The following is a 17949-nucleotide window of genomic DNA, read 5'->3' as shown; positions in this document are numbered from 1 at the left end:
GGGTCATTCTCCATTTGAAAGACCCATTTGCGACCAAACTTTAACTTCCTGACTGATGTCTTGAGATGTTGCTTCAATATATCCACATAATTTTCCTGCCTCATGATGCCATCTATTTTGTGAAGTGCACCAGTCCCTCCTGCAACAAAGCACCCCCACAACATGATGCTGCCACCCCCGTGGGATGGTGTTCTTCATCTTGCAAGCGTCCCCCTTTTATTTCCAAACATAACGATGGTCATCATGGCCAAACAGTTCTATTTTTGTTTCATCAGACCAGAGGACATTTTTCCAAAAAGTACGATTCCAAAAAGTACTTTGTCCCTATGTGCAGTTGCAAACCGTAGTCTGGCTTTTTTATGGCGGTTTTGGAACAGTGGCTTCTTCCTTGCTGAGCAGCCTTTCAGGTTGTGTCGATATGGGACTCGTTTTACTCTGGATATAGTTTTGTAATTTTGGATATCATTTTGTACCTGTTTCCTCCAGCATCTACACAAGGTCTTTTGCTGTTGTTCTGTGGTTGATTTGCACTTTTCACACCAAAGTACGTTCATCTCTAGGAGATAGAATGCATCTCCTTCCTGAGCGGTATGACGGCTGCGTGGTCCCATGGTGTTTATACTTGCGTACTATTGTTTGTACAGATGAATGTGCTACCTTCAGGTGTTTGGAAATTGCTCCCAAGGATGATTGATGTCAAGCAAAGAGACACTGAGTTTGAAGTTAGGCCTTGAAATGCATCCACAGGTACACCTCCAATTGACTCAAATGATGTCAATTAACCCATCAGAAGCTACTAAAGCCATGACATCATTTTCTGGAATTTTCCAATTTGTTTAAAGGCACAGTCAACTTAGTGTATGTAAACTTCTGACCCACTGGAATTGTGATACAGTGAATTATAAGTTAAATAATCTGTCCATAAACAATTGTTGGTAAAATTACTTGTGTCATGCACAAAGTAGATGTCCTAACTGACTTGCCAAAACTGTAATTTGTTAAGAAATTTGTGGAGGGGTTGAAAAACAAGTTTTAATGACTCCAACCTAAGTGTATGTAAATGTTTGACTTCAAGTGTGTGTGTGTGTGTGTGTGTGTGTGTGTACCCACCCACCCACCCACCCGTGGGACAGACTATGTTTGTTCCCACACTCGGGACTCTGACTCTCTTTTGGTTACACCCTGGCCCATCATGTTGCTAGCCCCAATTCTGACTTGTGCTCTGATATCTGCTTCACTGATTTCTGCTCTCGTAAAAGCCTGGGTTTTCTGCACGTTAACACTCGAAGCTTATTACCTAAAATGGGACAATTGAAAGTGGGTTCACAGCTCCAAGCCAGATGTGTTGTTCATTACTGAGACGTGGTTAAGGAAGTGTGTTTTGAATACTGATGTTAACCTTTCTGGTTATAACCTTTTTCGACAAGACAAATCTTCCAAAGGTGGGGGAGTGGCAATCTTTACCAAGGATCACCTTCAGAGCTCGGTTGTCTCCACCAAGTCTGTCCCCAAACAATTTGATTTGCTGGTTTTAACCATTAACATTTCTAATGGCTCTTTGTTGACTGTTTCTGGGTGTTATCGTCCTCCATCAGCACCGGCCTGTCCCCCCCTGCCATAAGCTCTCTCCTGGCCCTTTACATACACTAATTCTGAATGTGTCCTCCGAGGTGACCTAAACAGGGACACGCTTAAACCACCTGACCAAGTCCTAAAGCAATGGGACTTCCTAATTCTTTCTCAGATTATTATCAATCCCCAAGGTATAACTCCAAACACCCAGAAAAGGCTACTCTCCTCGACGTTATCCTCACAAATAATCCTGATTGGGATCAGTCTGGTGTTTTCTGTAATGACCTCGGTGATCACTGTTTTACAGCCTGTGTTCGTAATGGCTGCTCAGTGAAACGACCTGTCCTGATTTATCATAGACGCTTGCAAAGAAAATTAAATGAGCAAGCCTTCTTTCATTACCTCGCCTCTGTAATTTGGTTTAGAATAAGCTTGATACCCTCTGTTGAAGACACTTGGACCTTCTTTTTAGATATTTTCAGTGGTATTGTTAACGAACACGCTCCCATAAATAACATTTAAATTAAAAACCGGCTCAGCCCCTGGTTCGACCGTGATCTTGCAGAGTTACTCAACCTCAAATGCATTTGGCGAAAGACCTCGGCACACGCATACTCAGGCTGACTAGTTCTCGTTCAGGCAAATGAGAAATAAGTGCAAAAGTGAGTTACTTTAAAGAGCCGTCCTCTCTCTATGGGTCTAACCCCAAGAAGTTCTAGAAAACGGTTAAAGACCTTGAGAATAAACCCTCCTCCTCACAGCTGCCCATGTCCCTTTAATGTTGATGATGTGGTTGTTACTGACAAGAAGCACATAGCTGAGCTCTTTAATCACCACTTCATTAAGTCACGATTCCTATTTGACTCAGCCCTGCCACCTTGCCCGTCCAACATTTCCTCATCTCCCAACCCTTCTAATGCAACTAGCCCTGATGCTCCTCCCTCTTTTTCCCCTGCCCCGCTACAAAGTTTCTCCCTGCAGGCGGTCACTGAGTCCAAGGGGTTAAAGGAGCTCCTTAAACTTGACCCCAAAAAAACATCTGGGTCAGATGGTATAGACCCTTTCTTCTTTAAGGTTGTTGCCCCTATCATCGCCAAGCCTGTCTCTGACCATTTTAACCCGTCTCTCCTCTCTGGGGAGGTTCCCATTGCTTGGAAGGCTGCCACGGTGTGCCCTTTAAATAAAGGGGGAGATCAAGCTGATCCTAACTGTTATAGTCCTATTTCTATTTTGCCCTGTTTATCAAAAGTGTTGGAAAAACTTGTCAATAATCAACTGACTGGCTTTCTTGATGTCTATAGTATTCTCTCTGGTATGCAATCTGGTTTCCGCTCAGGTTATGGGTGTGTCACTGCAACCTTACAGGTCCTCAATGATGTCACCATTGCCCTTGATCCTAAGCAATGTTGTGCTGCTATTTTTATTGACTTGGCCAAGGCTTTTGATACGGTAGACCATTCCATTCTTGTGGGCCGGCTAAGGAGTATTGGTGTCTCTGAGGGGTCTTTGGCGGAGACGTAATGTATAGATTGGCAGGTAAGGGTGCGCTCGAGCTGCTAGATGTTCTTTACCATTCAGCCATCAGATTTGCCACCAATGCTCCTTATAGGACACATCACTGCACTCTATACTACTCTGTAAACTGGTCATCTCTGTATACCTGTCGCAAGACGCACTGGTTGATGCTTATTTATAAAACCATCTTAGGCCTCACTCCCCCCCTCTGAGATCTCTACTTCACCCCTCATCCTCCACATACAACACACATTCTGTTGAAGGTCCCCAAAGCACACAAATCCCTGGGTCGCTTGTCTTTTCAGTTCGCTGCAGCTAGCGACTGGAACGAGCTGCAACAAACACTCAAACTGGACAGTTTTATATCTCTCTCATTCTCTTCATTCAAAGACTCAATCATGGACACTCTTACTGACAATTGTGGCTGCTTTGCGTGATTTTTTGTTGTATCTACCTTCTTGGTCTTTGTGCTGTTGTCTGTGCCCAATAATGTTTGTACCATGTTTTGTGCTGCTACCATGTTGTGTTGTTGTCTTAGGTCTCTCTTTATGTAGTGTTGTCTCTCTTGTTGTGATGTGTGTTTTGTGCTATATTTATCTTAATACATTTTTTCAATCCCAGCCCTCGTCCCCGCAGGAACGCCTTTTGCTAGGCAGTCGTTGTAAATAAGAATTTGTTCTTAACTGGCTAAGAACAAGCGTTTCGCTGCACCTGCGATAACAATCGACTTCTATTCGATTTGATATAGGCTACTCTAAATGTGTTTGTTCGTTAGTGAATGGGGTTTTAAATGTGTTACTTCGTTAGTGAATTGGGCTTTAAATGTGTAGGATGCCCATAAAACCAATAAGCATGCTGTTCTATGATCAGTGTGTGTGTATTCTGTGGCACCCTGTAAATGAGACAAGTGTTGCTTGCTACATTCCAGCGTGGCAGTCATTGTGTGGCACAACAAGCCTGGATGTTGACAGGGTCCCAAACTCCAACCCGGTCCCCTCTCGCTCTCCACCAAAAACTGCATTCACCCTCTCCAAAACGCGAGCCCAACCCTGTCCTTGAAAGGAATTACTGCATTGTCGATAAACAAAAGACTTGAGTCAAGCTAAGTGTGCTCACGCCGAGGTGATCAGTATGCATGAGCACGCCGCCTCAAAAGTGATTGTCTCTACACAACGCTGGACTGCGGAGAATTCTCAATGTGTTTTTCACTCGATGCAAATCCTCAAATGTTAAATGGAAGACCTATTTCGGTTGAATGCATTCAGTTGTGCAACTGACTAAGATATCCCCTTTCCAACACAGATACCCTGTTGTCTTTTCTGTCTGCTCAGCTACCAGACGGGAGCTTTGAAATAAATGAAAAACATTGTAATATTCTTTAGGAACGTCAATTTCGGTTGCCTCCACACACTTTATGCTACTGCATGTTAAACAATGCAAATGACCAAAGAAGCATTTTCCTCTCTCTCTCTCAAGTGGTGTAATTCTCATCTCTTATAAGTCCTCTCCAGACTGAAATGCCGCCAGTGATTTCCATATTTTAACTGCATGTAGTTTTAGTTTCTCTCTGGCTCATCATGTGTTGCTTAGTCATCTAAGGCCAATCGCACTACAGTGTATTCCTCACTGTTTCTTTGAGTGAATATGTTTGCCTACTAGATGTTGGCCTATCTCTGTAGGAGACATTGGTCTTTTGCTGTACATTTTGCATTCACAGTTGTCATTTAGCAGATTTATCCAGCTGGACTTACTCTCTGTAGTTCACATGATATGGTGGAGTGACCAAAGATTAGACCTGGATTCAAATAATGTGTGTTTTCTTTCAAATCGCTCTAGCTGCACTTTATTGAGCTTGAAGTGAAGCGCAAATTCAGAATCTCCTGGGGGACAGTGGAAGTTGATCAAAATGCCATTGATATTGTTAAAACTAACGCCTTTCCACGCGTGGCCTTCATCAGGGTTTTTTCTTGATTGAGCTTGACCAATAGACAGTTTAGACACTAGACAGTTTGTCAAAAGGCTAAGTCTTCGTGCCAGTGTGAGATCTTTGACGGGATAACATACCGTACGGAACAAACGCGGTCTGTTGTTCTTTTATGATATCCTAATCTACACATCTAAATTTGTGACTTAAATGGTTTGACACAGAAGACTGGGCATCACTTCATGCGTACGATTTTAAATTGAGATGTATGCAGTGCTAAGCAGTGATACGCCTTATCAGCTTTTCAACATTCATTTTCTGTTGTCCTTATTACAGATCTCATTTAGAGATGTTCTGTGCTAATTAACTTATCTGATCTCATTTTCATCACAATGACATCAAATGAGCCCTGTCTAAGTCCGTTATTTTCCTTAGTTAAGGACAATAACGAGGTACTAGAGCTGACCATGTTACTTCCCTTTCTCCCCGCTCTTTATCTCCTTTCTTTGGTCCACCTTTCTCTTTTCTTCTCCTCTGTCTCACTCTACCGCTCCCTGCTGCAGATAACTTCCCTCAGATGGCTCATCAGAAGCGCTTCATCGAGCGGAAATACAGACAGGAGCTGAAAGAGATGAGACGAGAGAGGGATCGCCAGGAGAAGGAGGGGGACGAGCCAGAGGACAGCAGGAAGTAACAGAGCCCCTCTCCGACCAATCGATATGGACAGAGAATTTTTTCGACCAGTCAAGATGGACGATATTGGTGCAAAAAAAATAGGTGCAAAAAGTGGAGAGAGAAACTATTTCCAAATACTCTGAATTTCAAAAAAAAATATGTCCTCTCCTCGACTACTCTCTTCGATTTGACAGGTGGAAACAATGGAAGCTTATCATAAGGCTAACTTTCACCTGGTCAGTTCATTCATAACAATTGCAAGGAAGGAGATGATTGCGAGGAGAGGACATATTTTTGGGACAATTCAGAAAGAGCACTAGTCTGCAGTACACACCCTCTACTGTCTCGTCCCATTGGCTTGAGGATTGCCTTGCATTTTTTAGCGTTTGTTGTTTTGTTTTGAGCTGCTTTTATGTGTCGGTCTTAATCAATTGCATGTTGATTATGTACAGTCACGTTTTAAACTAAATCTAGAACATGGTTGGTCGTCGATCATGGTTATAATGAACGGCAACACCAGAAATGCTTTGTTTTAAAAAATGGTTTTTATTTGTACCACAAGTGACATTGATAATAATTGTTATTAATAAAGGTATTTGATTTGTCGTCATGGAATTTGTCCTCTTGATAGCCATACTCATCATAATCAGTGTCTGACACCAAATCGCTCAATGGGAAAACTAGTAGTGGCATATCACGTGCACATTTATGAAGAGCAGCGCGTTAATATGATTCAATGACATTAAATATGATGTAAAATGCCACCATCTGTCTCGCATCTGCTGCCTCTTTCTCTAACAATTTCAAATGTGTTTCCCCCCTCCAAATCCGATTGCCAGTTTTTAAAGATCTTAATTATAGATTGTGTGTAATTAATGATTTCTTCAGTTCAGTAGCCACAGGTTCCATGCTATTAACCACTTTACTGTCTTGAATTTCAACGTAAGAACTTAAGCTACCTTCAAGCCAGGCTGACGTCATCCTAGGCAAAAACTAAGGGAACATGGCTAACGTGCAGACATTTTTCCATTTCCAAATTAGTTCAAATGTCATTAGGGTTAAGGAAATGGTCTGTCCGTTTTAGATTGTCTCGTCAGGCTGTCAAGGGGATGTTGTTCAGAAAAGTCCCCTACTTTCTTCCTACTGTTATGTCTGTCAAATTGCTCAATGTTCGGACAACAAAGTTTTTCTGAATTCGAAACACTGATGATTACACAGAAACAGAATTTTAAAGATCTTTAATCGTGTTGAGTCATATAAATATTCAGTACAAAAATCACATTGTACAAAGCAGATGAATGGGCATTGGATCATGACAGGGCCCCTTTAAACTACTGCACATACTGTAACCTATCATAGTATTAATCCACATAGACAAAACTTAGGCTGCATCCCGATTCCCCACCCTTCTCCTGAAGTGTGCACTTCCTCGCATAGTTAGTAAGTAAGCCATGGACAAGCCAGAACGGCCCATATGGGCAGGAGCCTCTATCTCCTGTTTCTGTAGTGTGAGGCAGCTTGATGTACAACCCCTGGACTTGACGCTACTTGGATGGATTTATCAACGGTGGAAACTCCCCCTAACCAATGCTGACACAATTCTTATGCTTTTAAATCCATGACTGGAAGTGTAAATGCGCACGCTGTAAGGATGGGTGGAGAATCGGGATGCAGCCATAGACTGCTCAATCACGTAGTCAACAACATAATATAGAGGCAACCTTAAGGCTAACCAACCGTGTCTACATCAACACCTTGAACACCCAACAGACCGATCATATCTTTAGAAAGAGGACATCAGAACTATCTCTGGTCCAGAGTGTGAACAGGAAGCCTCAGCATAAGAAAGCCACACTAACGCCCTGGACCAGAGCTTACTATAGGCTAACATTTCTCTACAATCCCCCAATAGCATTGACACTGGATACTTGATGTTCGTTTAATGCATGTCCATAGCTGAGCATGGTGTTAATGCTGAAAGGCAAGAACAGTCTCAATAAAGAAGCACAAACATGTATTTATAGTGAGATGCTGCTGACACCCTGAATTAAAGAGAGAAAATGGATGTACCAATCCCAGATTGCCCCTTTTTAAAGAAAAATAATAATGAGGGGAAAATAAAGCACTCTTCTGTTGTCATTTTCTCTTCCAATTTAAACGTATGTCTACCGTTCAAGGGCAGAAGAAAAACGGTTGTTTTTTTCAGTTCGGAGGGTTTAGGAACCCAAATGAATGCTTATCGAAGCAATGTTTGCCACAATCTCAAATAGTCACTTACACAGTGGGCGCTCAATGGTAAAAGAAATAGAAAAATAAAATAACTTGCTTATTACAATTATTTAGCATATAATATAGTATACATTTTTAACAAGTGTGTTCTTGACTTAGAGGATTGTCTAAGCTACCTCACCATTTTCATTGTTTACATCCATAGATGTTTTGGGAAAATAATATATGTACAGTTTGTGAATTGTGAATGCTGCGGACAGAGACAGGGAAATAACATCACCGTCGTTGTGGCATTTATGTCAGTTGTGTTATTAGTTTGAAATGTCTGATAAATGTCATCCTTCTGCAATGATACTATTGTTTAATTTGTATGTTTTGGCCTTGGGCAAGTTGCTTCATTTGAATTGCTCAATTTCCTTACTATGTATATGTCAAACCATTTCATGATGGCAAACCAATATAATGACCATTTCATATGTATATGTCAAAACATTTTATGATCCCAATATTGTGTTGACCTGTACCTCTTATGTCAATGACAATCCCAACGGAATGTCAACATTCTTTCTTACAACTGAAAATGGCATATTTCCCTTAATATCTAGCCTTTCTCCCCACATACTCTAGTCCCAATATGTCAGGCCTGCGAAACTTTGTCAGTGTGCACGTCACAAATGGATGGTCAACCATCAATCAATTACTCAGTTTAATTAACCAAGAAAAGCATAAAGTGAAACACTGAGTAAAGAATCATGTTTCATTTGAACATGTTTAGTTCATTAGGGTAACACTTTCCATTAACCCTTTAGAAAGAGTACCTTATTACAAAGTGTTATTGACATTAGTTTTTTCAGATAGTCAGCGCTCTGAGGAGCTTTTTGGTCCGGGTGTTTCAGCTCCCCCCCCACAGAGAATGATGTCCTAAATGGCACACTATTGTACCCTGGTACAAATGTAGTGCACTATATAGGGAATGGGTGTCATTTGGGATGCAGAATATGTAAAGCTATGTGGATCAGGTGTTATTGACGGTCAGAAAGGTGACGCACAACCCATAGAAATTGAATGAGTAGAGTGGGTGTCCCCATTCAAGTCAATGATGCCACAGTTTTGACTGTACCCATCGAATTAGAGCATTCTATTTCTATGGTTGAACCCCTCAGTCTCTTAGCATGGCTTTATGTGACTTCAAAAGAAGATTGTGACATACATAGCCAATGCTATAAGGGAATGGGACGCTAGAAACCTGATAACAAAACAGAACTGTACAGCATATTGTATCAATATACAGATACACACAATATAAGATATATCTCACAATATGCAGCTTTTCATTCCAGAAACTCTGAACAATTCATAGATGTTGTCTGTCAAGTTCACCAGAAAACCGCTTGCTTTTCGTCCCTCTATTGCAGGCAGCTTTTGAAAAACAAAAGAGAAGAAGTATGTTTGTATGTAGAGATATATGTGGGGCCTGATGCACAGAGTACAGTACCCCCATATACAACGAAGCGTCTTCTTGACAAGTCTTTTCCACATGAGTCCCCGGCTGCCTTGCAGAGAGAGAGACCACTAATACAGTCAGGGGTCACCAAGCGTCGCCGTCCAGGTCCTCCAGTGAGGTCAAAGATCAACGGTGATCAACAACGGTAAAAGAGCACTTTGAAAAATACTGCCTTGTCTGTTTGTGTCCTTCTTGTTTTGTTCTATTGTTTGCCACTTTCACAAAGTACCAGGAGTTAAGATCACTTTAGCTGGTGCATGAGTGTTTGTTTGTTGTACATTTTCCTTTTTCCTCTTACGAGCTCCCTTCTCTCTGGTTAGGAATCCCTGTAGCCGTCACTGTCCTCTCCCCCGTACATGTCAGCTAGTTTTCTAAACCTAGGTCCCCACTCGCTCAGGTAGTTATAGTCCTGGTCTCCCTCTGTGGTCACGGAGCCCAGGGAGCTCAGGGACTCAGCCACCGAGCCGCTTCCCTCGTAGGCGTAGGTGGCCAGGGAGTCATAGGGCGGCGCGGTGGGGTCCTGGTCGTTGTCCTGGAGCCTTTGGCTTATGAATTCCCTGACGTCCGAGTTGTCCCTGTAGGCAGGAGGGAGGACCACGGTCCGACGGACGGGAGGGTTCAGGGTCTCGGGCTTGATGTCCCTGCGCTGTTTGGTCTCCTCGATAGCCTCCGGGTTGCGCAGCGTGCCGATATCAAAGGCCTGGGTGTCCTCCTCTCCGCCCCCCTCATCGTTGTAGCTGACGACATTGTCTCTCACATCCTCTTTGGAGATGATCAGAGGCTCCTTCTTCCTCTGCTGCCTCCTCAGGACAGCGAACAGCACCACGATTACTACAGACACAAAGAGAGAGAGAGAGAAGAACTTGAGCATGAGATGGATAGGAGAGGAAAGCAAATGAGTTGAGGAATGTGCCTCGATACTCAGGATTTAAAAAAATATATTTTTACCTTTATTTAACTAGGCAAGTCAGTTAAGAACAAATTCTTATTTAAAAGACGGCCTACACCGGCCAAACTCAGACGACGCTGGGCCAATGCATCGATCACGATTATTTCAGAAACAGGACAAAGGCTTTTGAACTTTTGTTATTTTTCCCACCTGTGTTCCTTCTATTTTCTGAAGGATAGTTAGTGTCTGTTGGGAACCATTGGTGGTGTGCATACAGTAGGTGGATACACTCACTGATTTACAGGGCTTTGATGGGCTGAGACAGGCTTGAGCTGCCACAAAAGACTTGCCGTATGGATTTGTATCACCTATCTAGCTCTGTGCAGTTGCAGTGAAGATAAGTAAACAGCAACGAAAGGTTTGGCTAACAGAGTTCAGAATATGACATGGCGTAAATCAATCTGAATGTGTTGCTTATCATTTGTGTGTGTTGATGTGATTTCTGTTTTAATGTGCTGAATGTAAGCCACATGCAAAATAAAATGGTCTGTCTTGTGTAAAAAAAACAAAATATATATAAGGACAATAAAGCGTTTTGAATTGAACTGAATTGTACAGTACTCACTGAGCAGTATGAATACACAGATGATGATGGCCATGAGGGCTCCAGTGCTGAGCCCTGCGGTGAGCACCAGAGCTTCCTGGTTGCACAGCTGCATGTTCCCCTCGCGGTCGCAGGTACAAACACGCACAGTCAGGGTGTTGGTGCTGCTCTGCATGGGAAAGTCCCCGTCCGATATCACCACGGGAACCAGGTAGGTGCTCCTCTGTAGCCGGCTGTAGCTGTTCCTTCTGGTCAGGATCCCAGCCGTGTTGTCTGTTGGAGATAGACGTCTTAGAGTTGGATACTATACAAGGAAGCAGTGTTGTCTGTTTGAGAGGCACTGAGGAGTAAGCAGTTATAGGCTATGTTATCTGTTAGACACTTTAGAGGTAGCTACTATACAAGTTAGATGTAGGAATGTTCCCCAGTTTCTAAAGTTTATCTTGTCTCCAATTAACAGCCTTAAATATTATATTATATTAGAGTGTGTTTAAATATATATGAATGGGTAAGATTGACAAATTGCAGTGTTGGGGAAGCTACTCTGAAAATATATATTATTAAACTACCAATTAAGCTACACTAAAGCTACCATTAAGTGTTTACTTAAAGTAACTCCAATGTTTCCAGATTTCAATGAAATATTACCTATAATTAATTACAATATGAGTGAAATATACTTTTCCCCAAAAATAATGATGTATGCTAAAAAGCAGCTTTTCTGTGTTGGAATGGTGTGGACGTATACCGGTCATTAAAAACGAGTAGATCGCTGATTGGTCAGCTCAGCCAATATGAATGACATCATGTTCAATGAGGAAACAGCACACATTTTTTTCTGTTTGAGATACAAGTTTGAGGTGGGTTTTTTTCTCCAATTTATGCTTTGGCCACAAATATGAGTGTAAGACGTATCAACAACATTATTTGGGTATGAGTTAAGAGAATATGAACTTATACAAATTTGATTTTCATTGGACAGTTACTTTAACTAAAGTTACTTTGAAAAAGTAGTTCATTACTTCTTGGTAAATTATCATAACTAAATCTGAAATGTCATAGACTACAAATTGCAAGAACAGATTTAGCCAATTAAAACAAAAAATATGTTTCAATGTGAGAATTTGGCAGGTCTGATGCTGAAAATGTAAGGAAATGCTTGCCTCCTTCATTCATATTTACTCAAATCTTTGCCAAAAAACGAATGTGTAGTTCAAGTACTTAGCTACACCTCTACATGGCAAACACTACCTAGATTTGAATGTAGTTCAACTACCACCAAACTACTGCAAAATGTAGTTACTAGTTGATCTACTAGTACTTCACTACTCCGCAACACTGACACATTGTGATCACAGCTGCTGTGGAATACATTTGTTCTGGGAAAAAAATGTAATCGAAGAAACCGGAAATTAATTAACTTGTGTGTCAACTGTTCTCCTCCAAGAAGAAGTGTACCTTTGTTGTCTCGGACGGTGAAGTTGGCTTTCCCTGAGACCTCGTGTGCTAGACTGAAGAAGAATCTGTGTCCACCGATAGGCTCGTCAGCATCTGTAGCGCTCACTGTCTGAATCCTCTGAGAAAAGGTAAGAAAAATATGATCTAACACAGATGACATACTTCATCATCTTTTTTTGTCATGTCTTTATCCCGAGGAACAAGACAAAAAGGTTCAGGAGAGTGGGGAGCTCTGACATTAAACCTGAAAACCCTCCGGCATAAGGCCAATTTCTGTGATCGAGGCAAGGGTTAACTGATGAAGATACGATCAGTTGGGGGTTCTTAGGCGGGAAAGGAGACATTCTGTTGTGGTTTTAAATAATAGTACATTGTTTTCCATTACCTGGTTAGCCTTGGCGTTTTCACAGACAAAGGTTTCGTAGTAAGCGGCGAATGTAGGAGCGTTGTCATTAACGTCCAGTACTCTGATGTACACTGGTATGCGGCTAATCAGCCGTGGGTTGTCTTTAAAACACAGAATCATGACGTTTAATAACCACACCAAGGAAACACAATAACTGCCTTTGATACGATTACTGCTCAAACTACTGTACATGTAACTACTAGAAGTAATTGTAGTAGTTCACTGAAACACATACACGCACTCAATTTCCTCTTGTTTCGATGGAGTGGTGCGTGTGTGTGTGTGTGTGTGTGCGTGCGTCAATGATCAACATGCTACTTACTGAACTCAGTGGCGATGACAGAGATGTTGTGCCAAGGGTTCTCCTCTCTGTCCAGAGTCCTTAGCATGAACACTGAGCCGTTACCCGGGTGCACGTTGAACACCCTGTCCATGTCTGTACGCCGGTCAATAGAGTACCTGCACATAGCAAACAACAACTAGAAGCATCCTCTTCACTTTCTCACAACACAAACAAGTATAAGCTTCCTCCCTTTCTTTCACATAAACCTAATGCACCGTGTCCTTGGCTGTGAGGCAGTTTATTAAGTGTACCTGCGCAACACAAACAACAAATATACGCTTCTTCACAGCAAATATTCACAGGAATATTATGCCCCCTGTCTTTGTTTGCACCCTGTTCTATCAGTATGTATCTGCACAAAACAAACAAGTATAAATGTCCTTGCTTTATTTCACTGAAACCCAGTGGAGGAGTATCACAACAATACATCATACTGCTGCATACAGTATCATCCAATTTGAAAGCAATTTGGATGACTGACAGTTGTGGTCTGGTCGTTCCGCTAAAAATGAAATGACTCCAAAAATGTTTATCTGTGCTATCATGGTGTAGTGGTCCTAATGGCTGTTTGGAGATACACTCGCAAAACACACACACGCGAATGCATGCGCACACAAACGCATACGCACACAAATGCATAAACACACACACAAACAGGTTATCTAGTAGTGTTGTTTTTCTTCACTTCCTGGGGACTAGTGTGATACATCAGTTTGATTAATAGAGTAGTGGATGTGGGTTGTCCCAAATGTACCCTATTCGCTATATAGTGCACCACTTTTGTCCAGGGCTCATAGTGCTATATAGGGAATAGGGTGCCATTTGGGACACAAACATAGACTTGGAAGAGAGCAAGGGAGTGGAGGGGGAACCAGGTCTCTCAGGTACCATGCACCACCGCACCCCTACCCCCATCTCCTTTCTCCCTATCTCCCCTCTCCGTCTACTCTCTAATCCTCTACCCTTCCGCAGACAGTATTTTTTTGTTGTTTACCAGCACAAACAGTTTTAGAATTTTTACCTCAACACACATACACCGCACCACACACTCACTCTCTCTTTGCCCCTCTTGCTTCCGACAGCAAGTCTAAACTCGTTAAATCTGTCCTGTTGGGGTGCCAACTGTCTTTCTAATATTCTCAATAATTCAGTTGGCTGGGCCTGGCCCCTCCTCTGATTAATTACACCAGATAAAAGTGTGTGCGCTACTCTCGTCCCCTCCTCTCTCCTCATTCCCTCTCCTTGCTTCTTATCCCCTCTCCTTTCCTAACTTCTCATCTCCTCTTCTCCCCTACCCTCGTCTCGTCACCCTACTCTCTAAATGCCACAAAGCACAGCCTTCCTGATGAGCGCTGATAAAAGCGAATGATACCATATTTGACACCAGTAATAAAGAGCTCTAACTTCTAGCTTCAGCAGGCACTCCAGGATAACACTTCTCTGTGATTGAGGAATGCGCTGATACTGACAGGAGTTGTTCAAGGTGTAGTTTTAACTGAATTACAGTAAAATATTTGAAGGAAAATAAATAATATGTTGACCCAGGTCTGCTGACCACCAGTAGATGTCTCAGGCACTGTGCACGTGTGTAGTACCTGACAGGGCTGCGGCTGCTGTCTGGGTCTGTGGCACTGACCGATCCGATGATGGTGCCTACGGCTGAGTCCTCTTTGACCTCCATGACGTAGCTGACCCGGTCGAACACCGGCGGCTCGTCCACATCCTCCACGATCAACTTGACCGTCGCCTCGTCCGTGGTCGCCGCGTAGCGCAGGAACCGGGGGTCAGGGTTGGAGTTCTCCACCTGGATCCTTAGAGTGTACGACCGCTTCCTCTCAAAGTCCAGAGGCTGAGGAGAGCGAGCGGAGAGGGTTAACAACTCGCACACACACACACTCACTCACACACCAGTTAGCACGTTTTTGTTTAAATTTCCTTCCCTCTCACACACACACACATCCTGTGACATGCAACACTTTTCTCGTCTAAGCAATACACACACAGACACACACACACGTCAAACAACACACACATCATCAACAATTGAATGAATTCAGTGTGAGTATTTTCAGTATTTTCCAAAACAGAGATTTGTGGGATTTAAGAAATCCAGTGTCCTTGTATATTGAGGGTTTGGATTTCAGTCATGTCCACAATTATGCCCAGTAACATGGAACAGCTGGCAGCACCCATCTAAATGAGCGGAGCATGCAATAAGGGTGAATGGGAAAACAGCTGTGCGCTAAACAAGCATAGCAGGGGAATCAACCTAAATAAAGCCTGCCCATTTCTTTACAGACAGCAGAACTAGCCATTAGCACGCAGTGCCTCAGACTTGTTTACATGAGACAACAGTAGGTACAAGACATCGTTGCCAATGGTATTTTGAAAGAACAACAAATGGTTCGAGTTTCTTCCAACATTTGTGAGCTAACGTTAGCATCACAAACACAATTTATTCCTTTAGCCAAAGTCCTGGTACGGTCTCAGTTTGGGGATATCTCAGCTACAGTGAGGGAAGAGGAACAAACGAAGAGTACGATATAGCGAACATAACACACCCATATCAAACCACACCCCTAAGATGCAATTCGTGTTTCAGAAATGGTATTTCTTAATGAGGCGAAAAAGCCAGGCGAGTTCAGACCCCTCTCCTCTCCTCTCCTCTCTCTGTATGCATCCCAATAATCTCTCCTTTCTTGAAAAGAAATTACTGGTATATGGAAACTCCCATCTAGCTAATGCATACACCAATTCAACTCTTTTAAACTTGTAGGGAGTAGTTTACGAGTGCACACTTCATGAGGAAGGAGTGTGCACTCGTAAAGTGTGACCTTTAAGGCCACACTAATGCTGTCTGGAGAGAACACATCTGACGTGTGTCTTTGGTTGTGGTAGCTACTAACAAAATCCAGGCCTCCAGTCATTTAACAAGAGAGGTGTGTGTGTGTGTGTGTGTGTGTGTGTGTGTGTGTGTGTGTGTGTGTGTGTGTGTGTGTGTGTGTGTGTGTGTGTGTGTGTGTGTGTGTGTGTGTGTGTGTGTGTGTACGTGTGTGTGTGTGTGTGTACGTGCAGGTTTTTCCATTGAGCTTTCAACTGAGCACTGTCTACAGCACATGATATCAATCAAATACAGTCTTTGATATGACCCTTCATACTCTAAGTCATTGATTTATTTTCTCCTGCCCTGCTCTCTAGACAGGGGTTTGATGATGTCAACATGAGCATGTGTTGTTTGGGGACAGTGGTGCAGGAAAGCCATAGACAAGCCATTTATTTAGAGTATGTTCAGATGTAGACCAGACCCTGTGTACACACACACACACACACACACACACACAGAGAGAGAACTTAGATCCCTTCCAATATCATTACAACAGTAACATCGGCAGAGGGCAATTACATCTTCCTCCACTCAATGATGACCTGTGATCGATTTAAAGCCACATTGGAGGAGGGGGCGTTTGAAAAAGCAACGATCTGATTATTTTTAATACATCAAAACATACTACATCTCAGTACCACTGGCCGGTGCTGGTGAAATCCATACCTAGTATCATGTCATCCTATCTGAACATGTGTATGTACAATCTGACATGACTGGATAAACGTAAGCAATATGGAAAAACATTCCAGCCATCCAAAAGGCAAGGTAAAGCAGTTGAAGGGATACCTCGGGATTTTGGCAATGAGGCCCCTTTATCTATTTCCCCAAAGTCAGGTGAACTTGAGGATACCATTGTTATGTCTCTACGTGCGGTTTGAATGGGGTTGTTAACTAGCACTTGTGCAATTACTAACTAGGGTCTAGGGAGACAGCCTCAGAGCCAAACGAAACATACTTGAAGTATTTCTTAGCACCTCCAAGAAGTATTATGCATACATAACGGTCAAGTTACTTTAGACAGGAACTAAAATAAGGACCTTGGTCGGGGAGGATGGGTGGTTGTAATTCACGACCGTCTAGCAATCCAAAGGGTGCGTGTCCGTGTTACGTCTGGAACAACTGAAGCATTTTAGCCTCCCGTTCCTCTAACCCTTATTCTAAACTTAACCCAATTCACCTAACCTGCTATGTGAATTGGTAGGGATATTTAAGACAAACCAAAAGTTGGTTTCAGCGGTAACGCGTTTGTTATGGCATGAATTTTGACAGGGGAAACACAGCCTATTCAGCCTATCCAGCCAAACTCATTATTTTTTACATGAGCAACAAAGTTAGGCTACATCTGTCCATGCCCATCATGAAACGAGAGATGAGTACCTTGGTGAATAGCGGTGAACCTCATATTTAGAAGTTATTTTCATGTAACAATTGCTTGTTTTCCATTTCATATGTTCAAAACCCAAGCCCTCCGTAGGCTACCCTTACCCTAGGCCTACTATACAGCAATTCTTTGTCTTTTTTTATGATATCATTACATTTTACGTTGATTTACTATTGCTGTTGTTAAAAAAACTTATTAGAACGACTCACCATCCTGGTTTTACAGTGAGAATGTCCGTGGTTCGCATGCAATGTAACTTTTGGAGAAGTGTGAATGCGATATGTCAAATGGTTCCAATATATTTATAAAACCTTCCATAGTTTAAGTTGCCTTGTCTGTATCATACGCCCACGGGAACAATTATGGTGACTCTGTATTTAGACATGGCCTCATTCAAACAAGTTGTTGTTTAGTTTTTATTAGAATTTGATTCGAATTATAAACTGTATTTTAGACCTTATCAACAGCCTAGTGAATTTAATCTTGCTTATTGACTACGTTTGGCATGTCCACAGACTGCAATTTACAGTAGGCCCAGCCCCAATATCAGTGTGAATGCTAT

The 17949-nt window shown here is 42.4% G+C and overlaps 2 protein-coding genes across 5 annotated transcripts in view; one reads left to right on the top strand and one right to left on the bottom strand.

Moving 5' to 3' along the window:
• Window positions 1–6291, top strand: part of drosha (drosha ribonuclease III) — a 128372-nt gene extending 122081 nt beyond the window's left edge. For all 4 annotated transcript variants that reach the window (XM_071415214.1, XM_071415211.1, XM_071415213.1 and 1 more), the window contains one exon: window positions 5575–6291. In XM_071415214.1, the coding sequence (XP_071271315.1) occupies window positions 5575–5705 (131 nt within the window). In that variant the 3' untranslated portion in view covers window positions 5706–6291. The remainder of the gene's footprint in view (window positions 1–5574) is intronic.
• Window positions 6292–6909: 618 nt separating this feature from the next.
• Window positions 6910–17949, bottom strand: part of LOC139583769 (cadherin-6-like) — an 86005-nt gene continuing 74965 nt past the window's right edge. Inside the window, exons 7-12 of the mRNA XM_071415215.1 lie at window positions 14715–14968; window positions 13099–13235; window positions 12756–12877; window positions 12371–12488; window positions 10934–11185; window positions 6910–10250 (exon numbers count right to left, since the gene is read on the bottom strand). Of these exons, the coding sequence (XP_071271316.1) occupies window positions 9736–10250; window positions 10934–11185; window positions 12371–12488; window positions 12756–12877; window positions 13099–13235; window positions 14715–14968 (1398 nt within the window). The 3' untranslated portion in view covers window positions 6910–9735. The remainder of the gene's footprint in view (window positions 10251–10933; window positions 11186–12370; window positions 12489–12755; window positions 12878–13098; window positions 13236–14714; window positions 14969–17949) is intronic.

Source organism: Salvelinus alpinus, chromosome 8 (genome assembly GCF_045679555.1).
Source record: "Salvelinus alpinus chromosome 8, SLU_Salpinus.1, whole genome shotgun sequence".
NCBI classification, from domain to species: Eukaryota; Metazoa; Chordata; class Actinopteri; order Salmoniformes; family Salmonidae; genus Salvelinus; species Salvelinus alpinus.
The sequence above is the reverse complement of the archived record's forward strand: the minus strand, read 5'-3'. Positions and strand labels throughout refer to the sequence as shown.